The sequence below is a fragment of the Nylanderia fulva genome, unplaced genomic scaffold (assembly GCF_048542155.1).
Source record: "Nylanderia fulva isolate GAGA-0341 unplaced genomic scaffold, ASM4854215v1 Scaffold18, whole genome shotgun sequence".
Lineage (NCBI taxonomy): Eukaryota > Metazoa > Arthropoda > Insecta > Hymenoptera > Formicidae > Nylanderia > Nylanderia fulva.
Genome location: NW_028190055.1, coordinates 607,848 through 625,631, shown reverse-complemented (window position 1 = coordinate 625,631; position 17,784 = coordinate 607,848). Strand labels below are relative to the sequence as shown.

At 38.8% G+C, this 17,784-nt stretch overlaps 1 protein-coding gene across 2 annotated transcripts in view; it reads right to left on the bottom strand.

The window, feature by feature from the left end:
* Nucleotides 1-1,008: 1,008 nt before the first annotated feature.
* The window catches only part of Glut4EF (Glucose transporter 4 enhancer factor), an 88,457-nt gene continuing 71,681 nt past the window's right edge, over nucleotides 1,009-17,784 (bottom strand). For both annotated transcript variants that reach the window (XM_029312429.2, XM_029312430.2), the window contains 3 exons: nucleotides 11,934-12,034; nucleotides 11,291-11,549; nucleotides 1,009-11,219 (listed from right to left, as the gene is read on the bottom strand). In XM_029312429.2, coding sequence (XP_029168262.1) covers nucleotides 11,007-11,219; nucleotides 11,291-11,549; nucleotides 11,934-12,034 — 573 coding nt within the window. In that variant the 3' untranslated portion in view covers nucleotides 1,009-11,006. The remainder of the gene's footprint in view (nucleotides 11,220-11,290; nucleotides 11,550-11,933; nucleotides 12,035-17,784) is intronic.

The window sequence follows — 17,784 nt, the reverse complement described above, 5'->3', positions numbered from 1 at the left end:
GTTTGTAGTTGCACGATTTTGAATTTGCAATTGTTTAAAAAAAGAGTCAATAGTAAAATTTATCAATCTTAAAGATTTTTCATATCTGTTCTTTCCAGGTGATTTAGATTTGTTGTAATCGGAATCAAAATTTATATTCAGAGAAAAAGCAGATTTAAAAATCTTTAAAATTGACAAAAATCAGTTTTGACAATTCTTTTAAACGATTGTAATTTCTAAACCGTGCAACTACAAAACAAAACGAAAATCACAAGCAATTATAAACGATTCAAAAATAGATTGCGCGTTCGGATTTGAGTTATCTGAAAGTTGGGTACTCGTCCTAATTTAAAATTTTTGATATATTTACATATGACTATGCGAACGATCGAAATACTATCATTTTCTGTATTAAATCATCAATCCCTTAAAGTTAGCCACATTCACATAACTCAAAACGCGACATTTCTAAGTGCGAATAAGTCTTTAACGGGAGATATATCCATGTAGATCTTAAAGGGAAAAATTTAAAGAGTGACCAGCTTTAAGATATTTTAAATCGGCCTGAGGAGACTTTTTTAGAATCGTTTCTAGATGTTTGTTGCATTTGCAATCGAAATTTATATCGATGGAAAAAGCAGAATTAAAAAATCTTTAAAATTGACCAAAATTACTTTTCACAATTTTTTTAAACTATTGTAATTTCCAAACCGTTCAACTACAAACAAAACGAAAATCAAAGTAATCTAATATTTATCTCGTTTTCTTTTTACTGAAAGAGAGAAAGAAGAGATAAAATTATTAGAGCATGAGAGAAACTTCAAAAAGAATCTTAAAAACTTTATATGAATATTTTCGAGGAATATTTTCATGAACGACTTATTGTTAGAGAAATCATAAAATAATAATTTAGGATTCAAAATAATATCGGATATGAGAACAGGAATGTTTGTTGTAAAAACCGTGAAACAATCGATCTCGCTTTCTCGTGGCATATTCCGCTAATGTAGGGAAATTCAAATACTCATATTGACCTTCGCATGTATTTTATTACGAAAATTTGCTTGGCGATAATGATTCTTATAGCATAGACAGAAGGACATTCTCCGAAAACAAATACAAAGTATCTTTTATCGTTTTAACGAAACTGTAATCATTATCTAGCTCAGAATATTCTTCCGCCTCTGAGACGCAGGCAAAAAAGAGAGTTATATTATTTCTTTTTATTCGTTCATAAAAATCTTAAATATTCATTGTCGAAAGAGTATACTCAGAGAAAGACTCGGCAAAATTACTAGAGTGTGAAATCATTCGCTGACAATTGAAAGGTAAATAAAATTTTTAACGTCCATCGGCGGCAAATATTCTATTGTCACGTACGAGTATACGTAGTTGGGACGATCGTAAGTGCTACCAGCGACGTAACTGTTTCGCAAAAAAATAACTATATTACGAGAAATCGACGAAAATCCATACTGCGAAATAGAATTCCCAATCTACGAAAAATCACTATTTACAAAATTTTTTTACTTTTGTTTTTTATTATGTCTTATACTGTCTACATATTAATCTCGTATATAATTCCTTTTACGATAAATAATTAGATCACAATGATGAATCTTATTTCTTCCGCGAAAAAAGTTGTAACATCGATGTTAAATTTTTTGTTTTAAAAAGATTAGGAATATCAATACCTCACAGCACATGAATTTCTTCGAATTCCTCATGATCATGAGCCTAACTATAATTCGCACACATTGTATTGTACAATGCGTATTCTCTCGATGCATGTACGGCGAAAAAATATCAAATTTGGGGTTTCTAAGGAGTTTGCGCAATCACTTTACACCGTGTGTGAATTGTAGTACTACTTGCATTATATACATGAATTTTTAGCTGTGTACGTTTCTCTATCCAATAACAGCGGTGCAATTATGCGGTTTATTCCCAGCCTATAGCCGGCTACGGTGTGATAATTCACATTATCGGCTTAATCTTATACGCATCGAAATGCCAGTTTCGCGCACAAAAGGCAATTTACAGCATTACAATCTTTTTTCGCGTAGCGCGTCTCATGCGCCTCTTCTTCCTATTTATTCGCTATGTATTCATATTATAACATGTGTTAAGATGCTACTATGTTTTTAAACGCGCAGCGACGCGATATTACTCGGGTCGCGATAAACTAACTAATTAAGGGACAGTCATTTTAGAACTTCTCTAAAATTCCTTCGCACGAACTTGTGTCGCGTCTCTCAACTGCAACACAAATTCGTCTCGACACTATACACGAACGCGATTTTATCCTTCGTTCTGGGTTATACCGCATATATAATTTTTTTTGCATGTATGTATTTTATATTACTATCGTCGGCATTGACTGCAAGTTACTTCGTTGCCGCGCTATATAAGTTTTGCGCGATTTACAAATACGCTCACAACAAAGAAGAACTTTGACGAACGGATAAAATACAAAGATTCGGCAGTATAGTGATCCAACAGGCATCTCCGTTATAAAAGTACGGTCGCGATGCGTTTTATGCTTCCGAAGTACATTTGATTCAATAACGAGTGTCTCTTTTATATCCGCAAGATATGCATTTATTAGCGAGTGATCTCTGCGCCTGTTTTATTTTTTTTTCTTTTGTGCTTCCTCTTATAAATTGTATAGAAACATTTACGAAAGTATATACGATCTGTAAATCCGATTCAGGGTGTCGTCGTTAGACTTTGCATTATAATATATGCATATATATATATATATATATATATACACATACATATATATACATACATATATATCCAGCGGATATATTTTATTGAGAATTTATTCGGATTATATAATCGCTATATATAATATATATAGTCTGGGTGTCTGAAATATTTTCTTTTCTTTTTTTTTTGCATAAATATAAGTTTTCGATTCAGCTACGCTATATACATGTCTAATGTAAAAGTCATGCGGCGAGAATGAAGCTGCGATTATGTCTCATTATCGCATAAGTACCGAGGTACCAACCGACGACGAATATGAACTACTTTTTGGTGATATCTGTGTGACAGACGAAAGTCTACCGCAAGTGAATATATGCATTGAGCAAGAATACTGTGAGATCTCACAGCGCGTATCTGAAAAACATCAAGTACTTATTATCAAACGTGACTTATAATAGCGTAATCATTCTTACCGATTGCATGTTTTTATGTTATTAAAGATTTGACATTTACCAACCGTTACGCCGTAATAATATATCTACGAGTAATTTAACGAATCCGATATTTAATCTTACGAGTTTTACGATTAGTGATTTTGGGACAAGTAATTTGTTGAAATAAAAATTAAGACGCGCAGATCGCCAGCATACGTTCTTCACCACTTTATACCTAAATTCCAAATTCTTCTATACATCTCAATTTTATCATTATTTGTGAAACAAATATACGCGCATAAATAAATAAAATAGATTCTTAAAGATAAGAGTAACATTAAATTTGTAACATATATACACATATATGTATATACAAATTACGCGTGATCTCTTCACATATATATCACAATTTTCGTAGAAAAATTTATATATTTTACTTTATACGTTTGAGAATGTGTCTTACGGAAAAAAAGATATATTAATTATACGGTGAGATAAATCAATAACTTGATATACGATTTTGTTAGATACCTTTATTACGATGTCTTAACGATAAAATTTACACTCAAATGTAATTAACGTTGCATCGTAATTTTTTTCAGTCAGAATAATCAAGAGTGTCAAATAATGCGACATAATCACAGCATTTATAACTATACGCATTATTGATAAATAGAAGCTTTGTTTGCAGCGATATACGGATATAAGAATGATAGAGTCGCTGGTTGCACGTCTTGCGAGATTGTTCTGATCTCATGGTCTGCTCGATGTTTTTGAATCACTTCGAACGCGCGCGATCCATCTCTTGAAACACCCTCTTAACGCAGGGCAATTATTAACGCGATTTGCCTAACATATATAATAATATTAATAAAGATTTCGCGCTTTAACAATATTACTTAACGTACTACTGAGTGACGCTAATATAATAGTGTTAAGAGTTAAAATGACGACGATGATGAATGCAATAATAATTAATCAATCAATTATTACTTTTATTACTTAATGAATAATAATAATTAATAAAAATCAATAATAATAATAATAATATAATCATGTAATCATATATATAATATAATATATAATATATAATAATATATAATATATATATATATATAATATAATATAATATTATAATAATAATCTGTCTTTACGACGTACGATCGGCCGAGCGCAAATAATGATCTAAACAAATAAGCTATGATTTGAAAAAAATCACTTTTTATATAAACACCATTCTCTCTCTCTCTCTCTCTCTCTCTCTCTCGTGTGTCGTGTGTATCACAGATTTTATCGTTCGCATCATTAACAACACATTTTTCTTTACGATACAATTTGAGATACAACGACGGCTGCCGCTCGTTCCTGGGAACGCGACGTATAGATATATGTATATAGCTCGGCCGTACATACTGGTGAAAATTACATTTCATTAAATCGATATGAGATCGTTTTGGTATGATAATCCCGGCCATTAGCTTTTAATCCGCGAAACACAATCCTTCTTTCGGTATCTCGGCGAACGCGCTGGACAGAGCTTCGATATTATCCGATATTAATCCCGAGGAGCGATCATCAAGTTTCGATAGGACCCCGCGAATAACAGGACTACCGAATCCTCTCGATCGCTCGCGTAACTGGCTTGCTCGTCGAATCGATCGAAAGTCCGATTAGAATAATCTAAAATCCCCGAATGAGACGAGTTATCGCGAACGCATATATATATGTATATATATATATATATATTATTTATATATGTGCAGTGGCTGGCTGAGATGTGTTCACAACTCAACAAGGTGTCGGCGATTCCCCTTCCCTCCTCCCCCCTCCCTTGACCCGAGTGTGAACACGTGAACATGGTTCCGCTTTCGCGAGGAGCCGGTGATAATCAGCGATAATTGCAAATATTTCGAGCGCAAGACGCTAAACGTCCGAAACGATCTCAAACACATCGTCTCGGACGATGAGAAATTTCTGCTGCTTTTAATCGCTGCACCGGGGAATATTTATTAGATTAGGCTGTGCGTGGTAATAGGACCACGCGACGCGCGATCTCGAGAATCTGCAGACTGCCGAATTAAATGCGATTCTATATATGTATATTGTACAGTGTCCCAAGCCGCTGCAGCGATGAGATTTGACTAAATAATATTGACATTAACATTGCAAGAAGAATACATATTATACTTTGTAACGTTCAATATGTTCGTCAGTCAGTCGTCCAGATCGAAGCGATGGAACAGCGATATTTTTGCCGATCGAGCGGATTAGAACAATACAAAAAGAAATGTATTTCGATCGAATCGCTTCGAACAGGATAACGATGTTGATACGTATTTATATGAAATAAACCTGAGATATCTTTAAGTCTGTAAAGCTTTCGTTACGAATGTTTGAAACTTTGCGTGTGTTCCACCCTCCGTCCCTTATTCCGCTTGTATCACTCATAAGATTCTCTTTCTCTCTCGCATAGGGTTTTTCCTTTCTCGCTCGTTTTCTTTTTTTTATTAGAGAATATTTGGCATACGTAATGGCACAGTTAATGAGAACTTGTACTTTTGTTTACATTCGCGAAGTGCCATCCCACGTAAGGTATCTACCAAAATTCTCTTCAACGCGACAACTCTGTCGAGAGTTTCTTAGCACGGCTAGCTGTCGGCTTTAGCTATCATTGTGCACGGGGATCAGCAATAAATCATATACGAATTTCTTCGAGACCCATCGGGAATTTATTGCCAAATATATGACAGATACAAGTTCGCGTAGCGATTTCGCACCGTGCCGCATTTTTAACGAAGTTGGAGGCTTAAACGATCAGCTAATAGACTCTATTATTATATATTTATCGCGAAATATATTAAACGATATAATGCGTTATTATTTGTCATTTTGTCAGTGATGATGATCGAATGATTTAAACTGGCGATTGATTCTCGCTTCAATGTTTTCTCAACATTCGTTCATATATAGTACGTTCAGTGTCACATATGCCTTTGCATCTGAAATTCATTTTCAAACTTTCACACATTTCATATTTGGATATTCGTACATTGTGTGTGATTATTTAAAATTATATCCAATTTTTAATCCAATTAATTTAATATTGTATAATCTGATCTTTTTATTTTTTAACGCTAGATTTAATATTTTACATATACACAGACAGATTTTTGCAACTGTTAAACTATCAGGCACAATTTTGAATCGCGATACATTGCATATGATGAATTTAATTGATATAGATGATTAACGTCAGACATAAAGATATATATGACTCTAACTGTACACTCGAAGACATAAATAAAAATAAATACAAAAATGGTAAAGTTTAAAGGATTAGACCGGTATTTTAATAAATATTTCGGTTAACGCGAGAAAATGTCGTATATAGAAGTTTTTAAAAAATGTTTTTAAAATAAATATCTTAAAAAAATGTTCTATGACGAAAATCGTGTATATATATGATTCTTTTAGAAACAATTTCTCTTCAACATTATAAATTTCAATGTTACCGCCGCACTTTTTTAACGTGTATTAAACGTGTACAGATTGCACAGAGTATAACCACGACGAAGAAATTATGCTAATAACTAAATATTAAGTGATAGTATCACTATCTCTTTAGCAGTTTTTGTTTAAATATTGTCCTTCCTTATACTTGGTAAAATTGTATCGACATAATCGAGTGTAACAATTTTGATCGCAGGAGGGAACCTACATGGACGGCAATTGTCTATGCTATCTGTACTTGTACGTTAACATTTCATTTTGCGAGTATTTTATGTACATGATTCTTTATATCATTGTGAATATGCTATCTGTGTAAAAATTTTAACATGATCAGCACCTTTTTTGACAATGCATTAGTGTTCGCGTATCAAAACGCTGTGATAATTCTCAATTGTGAGTACTATTCCATAAATTCTAAAACGCGATAAAGATTCGAAAGAATGCACAGTTCGATATAATCAGCTGCGTCTTATAATGCACAGCATCGAATTTAGAGAGGTAAAAATTAAAACTTTTCTGTGCGACGACAACATTACGTGTTAAATAGCACAATCGCTGTTTAAAAATTAGTCATTTTTAAAGAGATCGATTATTTTTTTTTAATTTAAATACAATGATATTGATAAAATAAAAACGAGAAATACTGGTAACGCGATGCTTACAGTTTTGAACACAAAGGTATCGATATACCTTTACGAGAATTATTCGTTTCTTTTGGAAATTTCTTTTTTTTTGAGTTATACTCTCAAATTAGAATTTGAGTCGTGCATTTTGTCAATAGAATTGATATTTCATTATGCTGAAAATCTAAATCCCGTGACATTATGATTAATAAACAATAATACTAATCCTTAGCACATTAAGTTCAATAATTATATAAAACGAGAGCTGAAATATACAAGATAATACACGTAATATACATAAGACGTAACATACAAGATAATTATACTAAAGTATAAACATCAATCGAGAAATTGGAAGAAATTTTTATTGTAGCAAGTGTCGTTTTTCAATGTATTTTTGACCATTTAATATGATATATAATGCAACGTCTCACCGCGATTTCCTTCCATTAAATATGAAATACTTCTGTTATTTATTTTATTAAAATTTTAAGAATTTTAACTTTTTATTTTACAACTATATTAAGTTGTAATATCAGAAGCATAAAATTATAGAAATATTATCTCATATTGTATGTCGAAATAAATAATTTTTTTCACATATCGTCAATAAATAATTATATAAACAACTGTATAAATATGTATATTATAAGATATGTATAAAATATATACTATATATAAATATATTATAATATATAATATTTTATATAGTTGTAATTAGGAATATGAATATAATTTAGTATATAACTTATATTCATATAATTGAATTAATAATGAATTTTATCTTGTATCTCGTATGTGTAAAATATAAATTAATTTTCTCGTCGCATATCATTAAAATATGATTATAAATCGTTATCTATTGTTGTTATATTCATTTTAGTTAGTAATGCACAGCGCATGAGTAAATTAAACTCGTAAATTTATTTACGAATAAAACGAATAAGTACAAAGAAAATTTCTAACATATTTATTGCACATATGTGAATATGGTTTGTGATGTACAAACAAAATATTTTTTTTGTAATGCAAGGAAAAAAAATTCATAATAAATCTTCGTTTCTGACATTATAATCCAATATAGCTGTATAAGAAGGAGCCAGGAGTTTTTAGGTTTAATATTGAGTTTCTTTAAAACACGTCATTTATTTGAAAAAAATTTTTTCGTCAAATCCGTCAATATATAAAATTAGCAAGTGCTCATTGGACATTACTATATATTAGAAATATTATCGAGATCAAATATACATATTTTCAAAATAATCGATTCGAATAAATAAATCGTTCCGCGAACGGCCCAAAGCGAGAAAGGAGTATAAGAAATGTAGACTATACGCGAATATGGAGCATTTCGCATGAAGTGATCCAGCCTGAAAAATAAAAGTTTCTCAATCGTCTTGATATTTTTACAATTGATAGTCCTATTGATAACAAAGCCTCAGTAAAAATTTTAAGACTCTAGTTCGAGAGGTTGCCTAGCAGTAGAGGTTTAAATTTCTACCGTGACCATCGTGATTACGTTCTTAGGTCTATAACTTTCCGAGAAATAGACCGATTTTAAAAAATCAGGTGTGATTTGGAAAGTATTTTTTGCATACTTTAAGAATATGTTATTTATTTTTAATAAAATTGATAAGTTCGTCATATATAATTATTTAAGATTAATGTTAAAAGTCGTTTTTTCTCAAAGATCGACTCCTTTGATTTGAATGAAAGAAATTTTAGAAAATAGTACAATTCTTTCTGAACAAAAAAGTATAGGACGACCAAGATGGGCAGGGCAATAGTTTTCGAAATATAACTCGATTTATCAGCAAGCGCACGCTCCGCGCAGCGTTCCGTCGCGTCGCAGTGAATCGCTCGGCTACGCCGACATAGTGGGACACAACGATCTATTAGGGTGCTTTTTGAACGTGAGTCCCCTTGCCTCTCACGAATCGGGATGTTTTTCGAAGGGTAGAAAAAATCTGGAATAATATATTTTCTCATATTGGTACTCATGAATTCAGCACCCCAATGGATCGTTTTGTCCCACTATGTCGGCGTAGCCGGACGACTCACGGTCTATTTCTTGGGAAGTTATAGACCTAAGAATGTAATCACGATGGTCAACACGTAGAAATTTAAACCTCTACTGCTAGGCAACCTCTTGAACTAGTCTTGAATTTTTTACTGAGGCTTTGTTATCAGTAGGACTATCAATTGTAAAAATATCAAGACGATTGAGGAACTTTCATTTTCAGGCTGGATCACTCATGCGAAATATCCCATATATGATGTCACATCGTTCTTTTTGCGCGCGCGATTATATATAGTACGCATGTATGTACGCACATATATATATGTATGTATATGTGTGTATATGTGTGTCGAATGTGTGAGTGTGTCATCTAGAACGAGACCTTCGCTAGATCTTAATAGATCGATCGATTCAACTGCGTAGCCTACCCCAAATATGCGCTTGCAGCTCCTTTGTTGGCGAACACGATCTTAGGTCGTCGGAAGGCTAACAAGGCTAAGCCCGGTATACGGCGACGCATGCCGTGCAACATATAATGCCTCTCTAACGTACGAGAGAGGTTTGAACAACAATTTTTTGAATTATTTATCTGGCAGTATAATTGGTGTATAAAATTTTGGTTTCTTTTTTTTTCTTTCTCATTTCTTCACGCCTTTACCCATCTTTGCGCTTTTCTGCTCGATTCGCGGCACAAATATCCGATAAATTTAGATACATTATTTCACAATTATCACAATTATTAGCTCTGTTTTTTTTCACGCGAGACTCTTCAACTTACCTGTCTGCGTTCGTTTAGCATTGAACATCGGTCAGACCGAACATCGATTCGCCGGTCTTTCCCTTCGTCCGTTAGATTCGATCGCTTGTTCCCCAGGGATCGACATTCCCGAGGTTCGACATAACGCCCTTAGATCTGTCATTATCGAGAGCAGTCACGGTCACGCTTCTGGCGGAAGAAGGAAGATCTATTGCAATGACCTAAGAGACAGTTCGGGAACCGGCGCTTCGAAAGACATGCATGCTCGCTCCGAGTGCGAGTGCGTATCTCGTATAATACGAACCAAAAGGTTCTCTTTGTCAGGCGGGATTGGGAGCGAGGCAGTATTTCGCGCCCTTTTCTAAGAACGCGAAGAATTCAACAGTTTAAAATCGCCTCACTCCGCGCACGCCAATTATTCGCTACTTATTAATCGAATAGTCCCTCGTTACGATAGGGACTCGGTCGGAGTTTGCCAAGTGCGAAACACGAACGGGCAGAAATCGTTCGGATAAACCTTTCATCGTGAACTTGTTCTATGAGTTGATTAAATTAAGAAAGATGTTATCTCGTACACGAATATCGGCCCTTAGAACCATCCGCCAACTGTCATTGTTGAGTGACATTTGCCTTTGAAAACTCGTGTCTATCGTTTCGGCGACGGAAAACAAAATGGAAAACAAGAGGAAGAGGTGCTGAGGTTTGATGAGTCTTGCTTTCTTATATAGTACCGGTGAAAGAATACTCCGTAAGAGATATAACGCTTTCGATACAACCGGCAATAACGTAGCGGTTTCGCGGCGTCTCTCGTGTTCCAAATCGTGGAAGCCTTTTCAACGCTTCGCTCTCTTTGACGATGATTAGCATTTGGCAGTTGGTGTTAATGTTCAACGTAGCATTGGCAAACTCTGAGGTCGACTTGACAAGGGTTTCCGCCCACGGACGTACGAACGGGGCGGACGCTTGGCCTATTCGCTGCAAAAGCGGGTGCAGGCTTTCTTCCACCTGCACTGAGTGCACCAAAGGTCGCGCGAATCCATACCGTAGATCTTGCGACACTTTTTAACATCGCTTCGCGTTCGTCGCGGAGAGGACGGCTTGCCCGTGGTCGCTGTCAGGTTCTGTTGGTGACACGCTTGCAATGGTCGCGGGGACAACTTGATGTGCTTGTTGGGCGTACCCTGAAATAAAAAAAAACAGAAATGAACATATTTATTTATTAGAGTTTATAACTCGACGCGCGATTACCTACCGGCGATTGTGAGATCGTAAACGTGTTGCTCGGTTCCCTGACACTGACTATCACGTTCTCCATGAAGGTACTCGCGATAGGAGCCGCCTCGAGACGAAGCTGCTTCTGGTACTCTGGATCCTCGTGCGGCGGTCTCGCCATGTCCCGATGAGACATTGTGGGAGGCGAGCTCATATGATCCGCAGGAACTTCTTGATAATAGAATTCCTCCTCGTGATCGGACATGTTATATTCGCTGTCGCATTCTGACTTTTTTGGACTGCAAAATAAATTATTATTTTAGTTCACTGTGTTATTTTGTAAATGAGTCTGTTGATCGACAAAGATTCGATCGTCGCGAAAATCGTACGCGAACATAATTTCCGTCTTAATTTACGAACATTATATGTATACAAACTTACTCTGTATAATCATTTTATTCATCGTCAAAAGTGTTCGAAATTAAAATAGTGTTTACAAGCTAGGCTAAGCTCTTAAAAGAGCTGCACACTCTGTTGGAAGATACCACTGTCGTGCCATTTATTAATATTTAATGTCAACAATTTTTTCCATCGTGCCTGAGACCGACTTGAGTGCGCTTTCACTTCATCTTCGTAACACGTTTTATGCGCTAAACGCTATTATATCTAAGATATTAGCTTACCCCAGATGTGATTGGCGCACATGTTCTTCAATGAGCGCGACGGTCGCTTTGATTTCCAAGCACCCTTTCCAAGTGCACTTAAAGACCACTGCCGCGTTCACCTGCAAGCAGAAAGACGACAATCGTTAACGATCATCGATAAGAACGACATGTAGGAACGGACGGACAAGCTAGCGACAGATTTATACGTCTGAGAGTACTCAACGAAAGGGAAAGGGTAACGGAGACGGCTACGATTTTACCAATCCCGTTTTACGTCATCCTGTAATGCACCAATCGCCGCGCGTTGTAATGCAACTCGCGCGTGGCGTGGGCGTAAGTTGACGTAGGGCTGCTGTAACCATGAGTTGAATGGAACTATCGGTCACTCGCTCTTTAAAACGCCGCGACCTTTTCTCGTGAACTCTTTTTACCGCGCAAAATAAAACAACTATTCTTTCTCTTTCATTTCGTTATTAAATTTATTAAAATTGTAAACTTGTTTAAGGTTACATTCGTTTATGTCATTTTATTTCGCTATCAATATCATTCTTACATGCAAATCTTTATTAGCATCTTTATTAGCATATGTCATAATATATATTAAAATCTCTCTCCACTATATCGTTCCTCTCTTCAACATCTTTGTTTACTTCTCGAATCTCTATTCTTTTTCTTATATTTTATATATTTTATTTTTAGCATATGTTATAATATTAAAATCTCTTTCCACTATATATATATGTCGTTCCTCTCTTCAACATCTTTGTTTACATCTCAAATCTCTGTTCTTTTTTTTTATAATATTATTTTAATTATCTTTGAAGAGAACTGTCATTATACGCGTTCGGACGTGAACGATTGTGTGCGGACGGTGTGTCGTGTCACTAATCCGTAAGTAGCCAAGTGTCTTAAGGCGGCCCTGCGTCAAGTCCACGCCAAGTCACGCCAAGCCAAGCCGCCGGAGAGGAAAATCGATGCGCGCGGCAGCCAGCGCAGCAGCCTCGCCGCGCGCACGTTTCTTTGTTTACATCGGCCAGCCGGCGGCGCCGCGCCGCACCGGTCACGACGATACGGTCACGTGGTATTGATCCAGGAGAGCGAGCAATACAAGTCCCCCCTCGCGCGTGGACCACGCGGTATCCGACGATCGCATCGCGTGCCTTGAACGCGCGAAGGACAGCGAGATGCCGCGGGGAATTGACATTTTCGAAGCGCGAAAGGCTTCGCGTACTACTATTATCGTTTTCTATATCCGAGCGACCGATCGTCGGAACGATCTCTTATTCTCGACGAACGCATCGGCGTAAATCGCACGTAGAATTGCACGTTCAGCGTGGTAGCAATTGCAACTAAATTTAAAATAGCCGATCGAAATACGAATGCCTTTGTAACGGTGCATTTCCGACCGAGGATAGAATTTCGCTGAACTCATTGTCGGTATTTTGTATTTTTAGACATATATGTGTTGCGAAAATGATCTCTATATTTGTTTATAATTGATTTCTCTGTCTGCTTGCGGATTTAGAAATTTGATAGTAGTAAAAGATAAAATTCAACAAATAATTGGATATATGCATGTATGTAGGAGACGACTAATCATTTATTAACGATCTTGCGGATTATGTCGGCAAGCGGATATTTTTCAGCGTAACGGCATTTTAATTAAACAGGACTGATCACGATCTCGTTAATGCGGCCGTAGTAGAGAGAACGCTTTCTCGAAGTACTCGGAATTACAAGAATCTAAAATAATTCCTTTAACTATGTACTCGCGCGATCAGAGCACATCGTCGATCGGCCTACTTGATGAATGCATGAATATTTACGAGTGACTTTACACACTTAAGAAAACACATCTCGGAAACTGCGCCCCGATGAAGTTCACGCGACTCGACTTACGCGTCATTACGCGCTTCCTTCGATTCCCACGCGGCGTATCAGATGGAAAGACAGTGGCGAGGGGGCTGATAAGTGTCTGCGCGCGTCTAAAAAAAACAAGGAGGGAGAGAGAAAAGGCGCGAGAAATGAGAACGCGAGTTGTTCGACAAGAGTCAACTCGGCGAGTTTCAAGGGCTGTCTCGGATAGGTGCAGTGACATCAGCTCTGAAACGGGAATACACCGTATCGTGTACCGCGCGTGGAAGAGAGTATACCGGGTGACGCAGTCGGCGAAAGGGTAACGAGAACGCGCCGATAAAGGAGCGTATCGATATGTCGCGCTCTCGAAAAAGACGGGACCGACAGGGTGCGAGTACCAGGTCCGCGTGGGAGGAGGCGACGCTTCTTCGCGCCTCGGGAAGGACCTCGCGGTTGTAGGGTGGCGACAGTGTGACATCATCTCCGAAACGGTACACGCCGGGTACACACGACGTGGCGCAGCCACTACCGAGGTCACAGACCTTCTACGCCGGTTGGCAGGCAATGCTCTCTCTTTCTCTCTCTCCCTTTGCCTTGCCTGTGCCTGGTTTGGCGTGCTCCGGAGAACTTCGCAGCAGTCCTTCCCCCTATCTAACTCCCTTTTCTCCCCTTTCCTCACGACCTTTATAGGATACGATGGGGTAATTCCGATAGCATTTGTCTAGAGGGCACCATGCGTCCCAGTCAGCATCCTTATACGTGCGCGATAGCGGGTACTGATCTCTCGCAATCGGAGCGCAGATCTATTTTCCTTCTCTCTCGGATATATACTTTTTTCCTTGTATAAAATGTGTATAAATAGATACGTGTATCTCCTTTACATGTAAAATATCTGAAACCATTTCTTCGTGAAATCACGAAGAAATTTATTATCAATGCTCATTATCGATTTGTACAATATTCGCGCTTTGTTGTTTATTCTATATATATATAGATGTCGAGTAACTGGAGCAAATTTAGAGATAGGAGATAAAGAGACAACGATATATTTCTTGTCGAAAGACGAAATAAACCTATTCAACAAAGAACGTGTAAACACACAAGGATTACGTCGTCGGACGTATTTATCATCCGTTGCATTCGGCGTTGCACGTGACGCGTGCGGAAGACAGGGCGCTATCGTAAAATTCGATTGCACGAAAGACACCCCAGCGATACGGTCGGAATGGGAGGGTGAAAAATCGGTAATAGCGTATTTTTATTCGCGGCGTAGCGTATATATACATAGGAGAGGCGCAATATATAAATCTGACGGAGAACCATTTCTCGCGCGCGAATATCATCGCGCGGCTCCTCTTCTGGGTATACGCGGGGATGAGTAAGCCAAGCCAAGCCAAGCCGAGCCAACGCGGGGTTGCCGTGCGATGAACGACGCGGCGCGGCGTTTCGTGGGCGCATCGCGTGCGATACGATGTTGCCGGCGATAGAGATGGCTGCTCGGCCCCGTTGGGGATGCACACGCATGGCATGGCCGGCCGGTCGGAGCGCGCGCACCGAGAGGACGAGGCCATCCACCCTACCCGGAGCTCGTTCACGCGAAGTATATACCGCCGCGTCCTTCCCCCTACTCTTTCCATCACTTTTGTGGACTGCGCAACGACGCGCGCGCTCGCGCGAATTCGCGTGGATGTGTGTGTGTGCGTGCGTGAAGATTTGCATGCGTCGTAACCAAAATTACGCGTTACGTTATGCATCTTTTCTTCTCCCCGCGAGACGTGTCCTATTAAATCGTCTCTTTGACGCGCGTTGTTCAATCGTTTCGACCAGAAGCGACCGATGACGAACTCTCTCTTCTGGTGTGTGATTCGCCTCGTAGGAATGCGCATCTGAAAGTCAACGCCCCGAAGTTTATTAGACCGAATGGATTTCGAATCGCTCGTGCGTGCGTGCGTCCAGCGAAAGAATTTCACTCTCGTTGCAATTCTGGTTACATATTGGTTTCGATTTTATATCGATGAGCAATCAGAAATTTCGCGCAGCTATATATGTATACGTGTCGCGATGCTCGTCGATTATCAAGGCCGTTCCTCGCACACGGTGCACAGGATTTAGCCGTACCGCAAATTCGCGCGTGGTGAACGCCGGTGTTGTTGTTATACGCGCGTGGAACGCGGGCGCAAAAATCGATTCGAAACTATATAGCGTTTGCAACAGCTTGCTCGCTTTTTCTCGCGGGGCTCTCGCTTTCTCCGCCGACTCTAACCGAGCACTCCATCGACTACTGCACAAAAGTGCACGCGACGGGAGAGCTATACTTTTCTACGTCGCTCTATACCTTTCCTCTTTTCCACGACCGCTGAGATTTTCGCATACACCGAGACTGTTCTTCATCTCATGTGGCGATCATATAGAAAGATTGTTTTAATATTTTACATATATTAAACACGCTGAATATTATTTAAAACAATTAATTCGCATTCTTTTTGTCAGCACTTAAATCTTTCATCTTTATTTTCACCTTATTTGACAAAGAAAATGTTGTTTTGCGGGTATGCCAAAAGCAGTTGTATCATCTCCAAATAATGATATTCTCCATGTACCGTTTTGTGTACACATCTTGACGTCACTAGCTGCCGACTCCTCCGTCAGTCCCCATTTCGGGACCACGCGATAGGTTTCACGGACATAGGGATGTATCGTGCGAAGAGACAGAGAGAGAGAGAGAGAGAAAGAGAACGCGAGAGAATGGGTGAATAAGGAAGAGAGAGAGAGAGAGAGAGAAAGAGAAGTCAGAGTCACTGGAGAGAAGTGGGAGACCCGGGTAACGCCCGGGAAACCAAAACAAACCGGACTTCTATGTGTTGGCGCGTCGATCCGTGGCGTGTGGTGAGGGTCGGACGTTGACCCTTCGACGAACACACTGATGCCTCACGCACGGAGAGGCATACGGGGTGGCGGGAGAAAAACCTACGGGTTTGTTGTGGGACCTTCGTAGTGGCGGCGTCGACGACGACGACGACGACGATGATGGTAGGCGGAGAGACGCCGTAATAAGGGGCAGGAAATTTCAGAATATGGCGAAAACGAGGACGATAGGGATGAATCCGACTCTCTCTCTCTCTCTCTCTTTTCTGGAGGAAGAAAGAGAGAGAGGAGAGGGGATTGACCGCAGAGAGAAGCTAAGGAGCCACGTGTGATGCAGCAGGTACGATAAAGGCCGGTTGTGCGGCTTCGACGTCGAGTCGTGCACAATCTGTGCACGGGCTTTTTGAGAAAGGACGAATATTTTTATTGACGTTTTAGAAAAATGCATCAAGCTGGATAGAACCTTGATAGAGACCTATGTATTTAAACTGACTGTTTCAAAATATAATTGTACCGGGGTATAATTTGAGGAAATGTCTGCGAGGAAATTTTTTTCCGAGAGAGACCGAAAGGAAAGACGCGCGTGACAAAAACGGTATTGTTCGGAAAAATTTCGGTAATCGAGCGATCCACCACACGTGATCTGTGTGAACAACGGCAAGGGAGAACAAAAGCCCGGCGTTTTCCCGTCGAATGACGCGGTCGTAAAGTAGCGAGCTGGAAAAAAGCATGCTCAGCTGGGACACGTCGCAGCACGCGATTCGGTGCAATTTACAAGGAAGAACCGAGAGGTCGTCGACACGGGGGAGAGAGACGGAGAGAATCGTTTCAAATACACGGAGGCAAGCGAGAGGAGAGGGTAGTAGGCACCCGTGAGTCACGACGGAATTCTCTTTTACCAGAGGATGCGTTCGACGCTCATTTAATTCGCCACTTTTCGTCGCGTCCGGAAGAACGGAAATTGGGGAGCCAAGTAACGCTGTTTGTTTACCTCGAGTCTATCGTCTGTGTCGGCTTCCATTCTCTAGCTACTTTCTCTTTTTAAATGCGTATAATCGAAAAATTGAGAAATAGTGCGAGCGAGAATCTGTCTACATTTATCTACCCCTCCGATAGATAGTAACCGGAAACTTTGATGCGCGTGCAA